Source organism: Corvus brachyrhynchos, unplaced genomic scaffold, assembly GCF_000691975.1.
Source record: "Corvus brachyrhynchos isolate BGI_N302 unplaced genomic scaffold, ASM69197v1 scaffold4, whole genome shotgun sequence".
NCBI classification, from domain to species: Eukaryota; Metazoa; Chordata; class Aves; order Passeriformes; family Corvidae; genus Corvus; species Corvus brachyrhynchos.
The window spans coordinates 7,031,429-7,041,691 of NW_008237878.1; the positions used below are offsets into that span (position 1 = coordinate 7,031,429).

A 10,263-nucleotide genomic window follows, 5' to 3' on the forward strand; every position below is an offset into this window, starting at 1 on the left:
TTTACCCAGCTTTATGGAGAAGGGACATTCCATCCCAGGGGACACAGTGGATGCTGCCGTCCTCGTGCACCGATGCTTCATGGAGCCGTGCAGGGCCGCAGCTGCATCTGCCCCTCTGCCACGGGGCTTAACCCTGGCTCCAAAAGTCACTGTCATGGCCCAGCCAGGATCCCGGCTGCCTTTCTCCTCGGGATGCCGTGTGTAGTGCAAGCAGACAGTTTCTGAGCAGGGAGACTTCCTGCAGTGGAGCCTTGTAATAACCAAAACCCTGCTGCTGGGCCAGGCCTTGCTCTGAAGGCTTTGGCAGCACACGGGGCAGGGATGGTGTCATCGCTTTGGAGCGCGCAGGCCGTCAGGATGCGGCCAGCACCGGTGTCTTCCCCTGCCAGCTCAGCACTCCCGGCCTCCTCCAGCTGCACGGGAGCAGCCTGGCAGGGATTTTTTTCCATTTTTTTTTTTTTCCCTCTCTTCCCCTTTTTTTTCTGGAACCCTGCACAGCCAGAGCATAGCAGGGATCCTAGGGCGTTTGCTGCTATCCAGAGAAGATGCCTTGTTCTCTGCCAGATCTTGCGCTGGGGAAGGGCTGGAGGAAATCCATTCTGCAACGTTTCTGCTGGGGCTGTTGGCAAGAGCCCCGTGAGGTGCAGCAGCCACTGGCCAGACTGGTCCCTCTGAAAAGAAGAGGACTAAAGAGGTCAGAGCATGGCTGTGATCTGCCTGACCTCTGCTCCCTCCCCACTTTGCTGCAGATTTGCCTTTTGTTGAGCCCAAAGAGCCTCCTGCCGAGCCAGCGCTCCTCCAGGGGCCATGACCTGACGCTGCTACAGGCACTGAAGCCTTTCCCTGGGACATTTCCATGCCGCTCTGAGCAGCACCAGCACGAGCTATTTGCATTTCTAGCAGCCTTCAGTCAGCCTGAACCACCCGGGGTTTGCTTCTGTCCCGGTGAGGAAGGTTCTGGCTGATGTGCCTGTTAATCTCGAAAACAAACGCCTCCACATTGTTTTTACTAAATACAGGAGCAGTGTCTGCTGCAAGGTGCTGCTGGCAGACCTCAGCGGGGTCACAGTCCTGCATCCAACAAGATTTTATCAGCCCCAGCCAAAGGGGAAAGGGGCTCAAGTTTAGTGTTCTCTGTTTGCAGATGTGAGCTGCAGTGAGTTGAGTTTTCAAGGTCGATCTCATTCCCTGCCATTTGCAGAGAGCTGAAAATGTGGAACACCTGGAAATGTGAAACGAGGCTCCTCTGGGATGAGCATCTCAGCCCAGCACTGTACATTGGATTTTCTGCTTATCTCCCACTGGCACAGATGCCATTTCACCCTCCTGTGGGGTAACTGATATAGAGGATTGAGGAAGAAACTGTGCCTTCTCGTCGAGTCACATCTTGATCAATCCAGTGCTGCAGGAAGTGTCATTTCCCACAGACGCGCAAGCGTACAGGCACTGCTGATGAAATCTTGTGAGGTCAGGCAGTCATTTCCTCCTAATTACAGCTCCAGGAATGAATAATGTTTAGTTGAGACCCTGGTGACTTTGTGCTTTGGAGCAGTTTTCATTTAAGCAAAATACAAGCCTGTGAAAATGAATACAGGATCTGGATATTTCCTTCTGGTTATTTTGGTTATACAGATGCCATCTGGGACTTGTATAACAAATTTGGGGTTGTTTGGTGACGGTCAGTGAATGAAAAGATCCAGAGCTCCAAACTGTCATGCGAAAAGCTTCTGTTATAAACCTTCACATTGCCAGAAATGGCTTGTGGCAGATGCTTTTTCCAGGAACTTGGAGGACTGGAAGAGCCTCCCAGGCCACAGTTTCCTGAACAATGTGTCCTATCTTCCCCTTCAGAAAAAACATAATTCTCAATTTTAAAATTCATGGTGTGATTCCTTCTGTGGAAGCCAACTCCAGGGCTGCACAACCCCCATGGTTACAAACCTTCTCTTGTGGAAACTGTCGTGGCATCCTCTGCCAATGGAGAGAGTCAGAGCCAAGAAGCAGAGGGTGGGTGGGTGGTGGGAGAGCTGCTTGGAGGTGTTGCTGCAAGCAAGAGCCTGTGCCCCTGCCATGGCTGGCTCTATGGGTTGGTTTGGGATATCCAGGCCACATGGTTCTGCCCCCCCTGTGCTGGAAACAGGTCCCTGGGGCTGAGGAATGGCAGCTGAAGCAGATGCTTCCTAGCCTGGAAGGTGGTTGCATCCCTAAATAATTTATGAACATGAGAACTTGAGCAGCTGTCACTGATTGGGTTTCTGGTGCAGCGCTCATGGCTGGCCAGATCCAGCCTTGGGTTTGGTGCTGCTGCAAATGGAGCTCCAAAGTGAAACAGCTGATCTGCAGGGCAGGGAGGGGGCAAGGACTGTCTGGGTGGCTGTCTTGAGCTTCAAACACCAGAGAAGATGCTGCTGGTTTAGAAGGAAAGAAAAAAAAAATAAATAGCTAGTAAGAGCTTCAGTTAATTTACCAGTCAGAACAAAGCACCTGACCAGTTTGTGTGCTCCTGTCCGTGTCTCTGAGCCTGGAAGTGCAAACTCTGAGCCTGTGGGGGCTCAGCACAGAGCTGCCAGTGTTGGATCTGCCCCTTACCTCTGCCAAGCACAGAGGACATCTCACCCCTCACAGGGCTGTGGCAATGCTGGTCAGGTCCTGTCTCCTCTGGGCCATTCCCTCAAACATACAGCCTGGGGGAAGTGGCATTTCCCGAAAGCATATGGATCAAACTTTTCCCAATTGCTCTTGAGATTGTAACAAGAGCAATTACCTTTATTTATGGTCTTTTATTTGTTAAAAAATAGGTCTGGACCTTTTGACTCCTAACTGCAGGTTTTGTTAAAAAGTAAGGGGCAGGGAAGAGCATTGCTTGAGCATCACTTCCAGAGCAAAATGGGTTTGTCTCTTCTTGGTAGATGTTGTCTTATCCCAACTTGGGCATCTCAAGAGAAGGTGAGGGAAACAGACCCTTCCAACCCCTCTGACTTTCCTCACTCCTTTTTCAGCCTCTGAAGATATGAGATCCACCTGGCAAGGCAAGGCTGGTCGCAGCCCACTCCAGGCCCTGTATGAGAGTGACCAGGTAAGGGGACAGGGACCAAGAAGTGGTGGGGTGAAGATCGAGTGGAGCACTGAGTGCTGACCCTGTCTGCCACCCCTCTGGTGTGTGGGGCACTGTGCCATGTCCAGCCACCCCCAAGGTCCTTGCAGCTGAGCCTTTGGCTGTGTCTAAAAGACAAGACCACACTGCCTGGGGGAGTAACTTGATAAAAACTGCTAATGGCACTTGCTGGTACTTGGGCAAACCTTTTAATTACCAGTGGGCTGAGCCATAGCTGGACAAACCTGGGAAATTTCACCATCTGAACATTTCAAAGCCTTCTCTGGGCCATCATAGCAGGACAAGAGCATCATTGCTGCCCTTCCTGAGCTAGTAGTTGACAGATGTTTCTGTGTTAAGTGCTGTATATATATGCACACACATAGGTATGTGCACATATATATATATATATATCTATATATATATATATCTGGAGTCAGCCATGGGGGATTTATAATCCTGGGACATCTCAGGCCTCTCCATGACTCTGAGCTGTGCCAGCGATACCTGCTGAAAAATGAGCAGCCAGGCACAGCCTGGGAGGAGGATCACTCCCCTCCAGGTGGGGTTAGTGGGTCCCTCCCTGTGCAGGAATCAGGGAAGGTGTCCTGCTTCCCCTTCACATCGGGGTTTGTGGTTGGAGCTGCAAAAAGTGTTTGTTTGTTTCTTTCTGCTGCGTTTCCCCCAGGGCAGGCAGTTTTGCCCTCGTGCAGCCACACATGCCTTTGCAGAGGGATCTTCACCCACAGCTTCTCTGCAGGAAGTCCTGTGGGAAGCCACCCTCCAACGGGTGCCATGCCACGTGCCCCAGCCACCAAATGTGCCCTGCGTCTCCCCGTGTCCATGGGGCTGTCATCTGCTGCAGCCCCCGGGAGCAGAGGGCAATGCTGTGCCATCCCTGCTGCCTCCCCACTGCCCGTGGGCAGCTCCCGGTGCAGCCAGGGCCAGATCTTTCCATGTGTGTTGCTCTGTGTTACTGTCTAGGTTGATGCTCTTGTGTCTCTAAGCAGCCAAAGTACGTTTGCTCTCTGAAAAATGGCAAATATGGACTCCCTTGGCCATGATGCCAGCAAACCCTGACGCTGATGGAATGTCGTGGTGTTATTTCCTTAAAAGTGATACTTAATTTCCCTGGCTTTTTAAGAGAAGGAAATGAAGGGAGCAATTTTGCTCTGAAATAACTGCAAGACATGCATTTATTCCAGTGGGCGGCTGCTGCAAAGTAGTTACATTTATTTGTTGCCATGCCTGCAGACAGTGTCTGTCTGTCTGTCTGTCTGAGTTTTGAATTATGCAAGTGCAGGAAAAAATACCTGAAAAAAATCACATTATTAAAATGCCTCTTTTTTAAGCCCTTGCAAAAAGGTTTTCCAATTCTAAAAGCTGATGGGGAGGCTCCAAACAAAAGAAATTTCTACTGAAAGGTTTGGCTGTGTTGCAAGGCAGCATGAGATTGCTTCTTCAGCCATGGTTATCACCTCCCTTGGTGCTGTATTTTCTTTATAGCCCAGTAGCCAACAATGTCAGAGTCATATCTTGGTGGCAGTCACCACCACATCTGTTCACCTGCATTTCCTTCGTTTGGGCATCCTCTCTGTTGGAAGGAGCAAAGATGGGATGCTTTCTCCTGTCCCTGTCTCAGATTACTGCCCGTGCAGGTTCCTGGAGAAAGTGGTCACTAAGGTGACCTGGGAGAGGTTATTTTTTTTGTGGAAATGAGATCCAAAAGGGTCTGAGTGGGGTTCATCCCTTGCAGAAGGAGCTGTTTGCCCAGATGTTCGTGTCTCTCTGAAGATGGCAGGTCTGCTGGGTCATCCACAGGATGGACAGTTTGTCTCAGTGTCCCAGCTCCTGGCAGGAGCTTTACAAGCCCTTACAACACTGCCCCTTGAAACACCTCATTAGCCCCCAGGGAGCAGTGAGGGAGCACCTGAAGCCTGGCAAAGGGTGTCCTTAGGCATGTCTAGGCAGTGACACCTCTCAGCAGCCGTGTAGGCACCAAGGCCTGCCCTTGCCCTTCATCTGGAGGTTGTCACATCTGTGCACTTGCAGGGCTGTTTGCTGTGGCACCCTCTGACACTGGGAGGACTGTCTCTACAGCCCCGAAGTGGGAGCCACTGTGATGTTGTGACATGGTGGTCACTGCATGGCATTAAAGCCACAGCCCTGTGGGGTCAGGGCCTCCCCGGGTTAGTGGGTGCTTGGTGCAGCCGTTCCCAGACGAGGCTGTTGGATCTTCCCAGCAATGGTGAACACGGAACTTCCCAACCCTTGTGAGGAAAACAGGGACAGAGTGGGCAGGAGGAGGAGGGGACCTTCCCCTTCTGACTTCCTGGAAATAGTTTCCTTCCCCAGATGTTCTAATGACATTTTGGGATTTTTGATGAAAACCATGACAGGAAAGGTCATGTCCCCAGATCTGGAGGGGGTTTTCAGCTGGGTCAGGGGTTAAGGGACTCTGGGCTTCTGGCAAGCCAGTGCAACAGCTTCCAGTTATTGATGCAGGGGTCAGAAGGGTTCAAGATAAAGGACCATGTGTTGATTCCTCGTCCCTGCAGCCAAAGGAAACTGTGACCAGAGCTGAGGCGTTGGGCTGGCCTGTGTGGAAGAAGTCCCTCAGGAGAAGGAACCCAAAGCCCTCAGGAAGGGCCCCACCACCACCTACTCAGCCCCTTGCTCCTCTCCATCATACCTGCCACCCCACCTCATCTCCAGCTCCCCTCCTGCTCACCAGGGTTTGACTGTCAGTGTTAGAGACCATTTCCATTTGCCTTTCCTTGGCAGGACACCCAGGTTGTTTCCATCCAGCAGGTCCAAATGTGTGTGCCACGTTTCTGCCCTTGGCTGGGTCTCACAGCGAGCACATGTGTGTGGGTGTCAGTGTGAGGCAGCAATGCCCCATCGCAGCAGGAGGTGTGCAGGGCCCTGTGCCAACAAACAGGCTGTGCTTTCTGTCCCTGGGGCCATGCATCCCCCCGGGCTGGTGTAAGGGAGAGCACGTTAGCCCTGTGTGTGTGTGTGTGTGCCTGCTTTTAAAAAAATGCTCCCTTACTGACCCTCTCTGCACCGCCTGTTCTTCCCTCACCCCCTTTGATTTTTCTTCTCACCCAGCTCCTCATCACATTTTGTCCTTTCTTTTGATGCCAGCCTGTCCAAGAATTAAATGCACCGAATCGATTGTGTTCAAAGTCAGTGCTGTCTCCAAAAATCTCACATGGGTGACAGACCAACCCAGTAAAGGGGAGGCAGTGGGGACAATTGCGGGCCAGGTGTTGTGTGTAGGCCACAGTCAGCTTGGGCGAGCTGGTGACCATCTCTGTTGGGTTTTTTCTCCCCAGTTTGAGCAGTCATCCCTGCAGGCAGTTCACCAGCAGAGACGGGAGATGTTGAGCAACGTCTGCAGCCGTTACACCCGCAAGCGGCGTCTCCTGCAGCCGGATGACTTGCGGCACTTGGTGGTAGACGACACACACGGGCTGCTCTACTGCTACGTGCCCAAAGTGGCCTGCACTAACTGGAAGCGGGTGATGATGGTCCTAACGGGGCAAGGCAAGTACCAGGACCCACTGGAAATCCCTGCCCACGAGGCCCATGTCCCCTCCAACCTGCGCACCCTCTCTGAGTACAGCGTTCCCGAGATCAACTACCGCCTGCGCAGCTACCTCAAGTTTGTCTTCGTGCGGGAGCCCTTCGAGCGCCTGGTCTCGGCCTATCGCAACAAGTTCACCCTCAGCTACAACACAGCCTTCCACAAGCGCTACGGGACCAAGATCATCCGGCGGCACCGGCACAAGCCCAGCGACAGGGCCCTAGAGCGCGGGGACGACGTGCGCTTTGAGGAGTTCGTGTACTACCTGCTGGATCCGCGGACGCAGCAGGAGGAGCCCTTCAACGAGCACTGGGAGCGGGTGCACTCGCTCTGCCACCCCTGCATCATCCACTACGACGTGGTGGGCAAGTATGAGACCTTGGCCGAAGATGCCAACTACATCCTGCAGCTGGTGGGGGCCGACACGAGCGTCAAGTTCCCGGCTTCGTCCAAGACCACCAGGACGACAGACGACATGACAGCCCAGTTCTTCCAGGACATTAGCCCCTTCTACCAAAGGAGACTCTTTAATTTATACAAAATGGACTACTTGCTCTTCAATTACTCCATCCCCTCCTACCTCCGCATCCGATGAGGCAGGGGCTGGGGGGGAAGAGGTGAGGGAGAGCTGGATAACTCTCATCTTGCCACAATTCCTCCCTCTCACCTTGTGCTCTTCTCTTGGTTGACTTCTTCCCTGTGCCCTTTTGTTAGGGTCTGCTCCACCTCCTGATGCCTTGTTCATGCATGGTCTGGAGGAAGAACACTTCTCAAAACACTGGGGCTGGAGCTTTTCCTTCCCTTTCCCTCCCAGCCTTCAGTATCTACAGGGAATGGTAGTGGGACTGGACACTGCTTGCCTTGGTTGGGGACTTCCTTTTAACTAAGAGACTCCTCTGTAGATCCAAGTCTTGGGAAGGCTCCTTTTTTGGGCAGGATCCCTTCAGGTCTTTCTCCTCCTTACTGGCCTGTTTGGGGGCAGACATGGAGTCTCAGGGGTCAGAGTGGAGTGTATCAGACACTTGCATAGAACCAGAAATAAAGCAATAATTTAATGTAACTTTTTCCTTTTATTTAAAATTGCTCCCACCTTTTCTTTTTGTCTTGTTCTCCTCTGTCCTCATCCCACTTCCCACGCTGTCCCCCACTGAGGGGGATGTAACGCACAGAGGTGTGTTACTCTGACCACATATTTATCCCTGGAGGGACTTTTTGTTCCTCTCCTTCCACAAGCTCTCAGTTGGGGTGTAAAATACTCCAAAGACAGAGAGGAAAGGCTTGCAGCAGGTCCACAGTGCTTTCTCCTGAACTACCACAGCAGTGGTGTGCATATCTCTGGATTTCTGGTCAAATCTGTTAAATCCAGGCCCCACACATCCCATTTTTTGAAAGCAGGTGATAGCAGTTGTAAAGGCATATGTACAGCAGGGGTGCAGGTGTCTGCTCTGATGAAATCCCATCATCCACAGTGTCCTGCCCATGACCCCGCTGGGCAGACAGGGCCCTGCTGGCAGCGCTGGTTTCTCTTCCCCTGACAGCACAGGCTCCTCCGTGTGCAGCCCCTTTATAAAAGTTATGAAGTGTTCTGGGGAGCACTGGGCTGGGGTGTGGGAGGTTGCTGTGGGAATGGAGAGGTAATGTTGGACTGGGAGGCCAGGTCCGTGTGTGTATGTGTGTGTGTATGTGTGTGTGAGAGAAAAAACTGAGAATAAAAATGGGAGAGAGACACCTAGAGGGAAACAGTCCTTTGGCTGGCTGCCTTTGGATAATCATTCCTTGAATTAAAAATGGGGAGGAGGGGGTGAAACACAAAAGAAAATGACAAACCGAGCCCTAGGATTTTAAATTAAAGCCAGTCCATATTTCAGTCTTTCCTTTTCTCTGTTTGGCTTTGTCTTGCTGGCCGCCTTTGTAAATAAGCACACTGGTAATAGATGCTGTGGAGTGTGTCTGCTGGCTCGGCTGCAAACACTTGACTTATTAGTGCAGTACAATGGGAGGTTTTATAAAACCACAGTGCTCTCAGGCTCTGCAAAAAAATGATGTTTCCATCTAACAACTTTCAGCTGTTGTATCTTAACCTTTTTCCTCTCTGCCTCTCACTGGCACCTACATGTTGACACTCCCTCCTTGCTTGCTCCATGTGCAGATTGAGTTTAGCAAAGCAATGAAAAAGAAAAGTAGATGAAGCTGCTGGTGATCCTGGCAGTGTGACTGATTCTCCCAATCTGGACTGGAGATCTCGCAGAAATGGCCTTTCTCGTGCTATCTTAGAATCTCCCTGTCTAGCTGAAACACAAAGCACAGAAACAGATTATGTGATGCAACAAATTTCATCTGCAGCGTTCAGGCTTGGAGTGCATTCCTCTGCTTTCTCAGGAGTCTCGTGTTCCCTGCTTAGAGCTGCCTCTGCTTGGAAAAATAATTGTTCAAATCATTGCAAGATCTTTTCATCGCTTGTTGTCGTGGATCATAATTTGGGGTCAGATGCGGAGTCATAAAGGGATGGATTTTTGGATGGTTGGTTGGTTGTTTTTTTCTAAATACTGTTCCCTTCAGGTACCTCTAAAGAGCTGATGGCAGAGTGAGTGGCAAGGACAGATATACTTGCTCCCAGCTGTGCTGTCTGTAGGTGTTTAGAAAATATCTGGCTGGCTGGGACCCACTTTGGGCTTTCTTTGGTGTGAAAGTGAGGGAATAGCAACCTTGGGGCTTTGTTCTTCAGCCACATGGTTTCTACTCTTTCCTGCAATGGTGACAATGGGGGGATGCTCTCAGTTGTGAGTGGCTGTTTGACTGGCAGCCTGTCTGTCCCTGGCATCCCCATCAGACCTGACCCATTTACCCCGTCAACAGCCCAGCCACACACGAATGGAGCAAATGCAGCCCTCCAGCCTTGGCCTGGACTGCTAAAGGCAGCACCCTGTAAAGGTGTCTTTTGGGTCACACAGAACCTTCAGAAATACCCACCTTTGGGCTGTTTCTATAAAATCCCAACAGCCAGCATCCACAATCCAACCCACTTAGGTCATACCCTTGGCTTCCTCTCTGCCTACATTCAAAGCTTTCCAAAGCAAAACCTAACCTTGCAAACAGAAAAAAGGCACTTTGTATTTCTGAAGAGAACATCTTCAGCCTGGGCCGGAGCTTTCCGGGCCGGGAATTGCTCTGCCCGTGCCAAAGCTGAATTGCTGGGGCCAAGATGCTCCGGGGCCAGCTCTGGAGTCGGGATGCTGTGGAGCAGGGATGCTGCGGAGCAGGGATGCTGCGGGACAGGGGTCGGGATGCTGCAGGGTCAGGATGCTGTGGGGCCGGGATACTGCGGGACGAGTGTCGGGATGCTGCAGGGTCAGGATGCTGCGGGGCCGGGATGCTGTGGGACCATGATGCTGTGGGACGGGGGGCCGGGATGCTGCGGGACGAGGGTTGGGATGCTGCGGGATGGGGGTCGGGATGCTGCGGTACCGAGGCCGGCGCTGGGCAGCCGCGGCCCTCGCCGCAGGCACGGTCCGACCCTTCCCGGTCCGACGAAAAGCGCTGGAGGACGGGAGCAGGACGGAGCTAGGAGGACCCCGTGTGA

General features: G+C 52.2%; 1 protein-coding gene across 3 annotated transcripts in view; it reads left to right on the forward strand.

The window, feature by feature from the left end:
- CHST13 (carbohydrate sulfotransferase 13) overlaps positions 1 to 9,138 on the forward strand; it is a 72,459-nt gene extending 63,321 nt beyond the window's left edge. The window contains exons 1-3 of one of the 3 annotated variants that reach the window (XM_017732533.1): positions 25 to 1,467; positions 3,000 to 3,076; positions 6,433 to 9,138. In XM_017732533.1, coding sequence (XP_017588022.1) covers positions 3,011 to 3,076; positions 6,433 to 7,278 — 912 coding nt within the window. In that variant the 5' untranslated portion in view covers positions 25 to 1,467; positions 3,000 to 3,010 and the 3' untranslated portion in view covers positions 7,279 to 9,138. Of the gene's footprint in view, positions 1 to 24; positions 1,468 to 2,027; positions 3,077 to 6,432 lie in introns of those variants that run through there. The other 2 variants (XM_017732532.1, XM_008632239.2) reach the window with 2 other exon arrangements.
- The last annotated feature ends 1,125 nt before the right edge of the window (positions 9,139 to 10,263 follow it).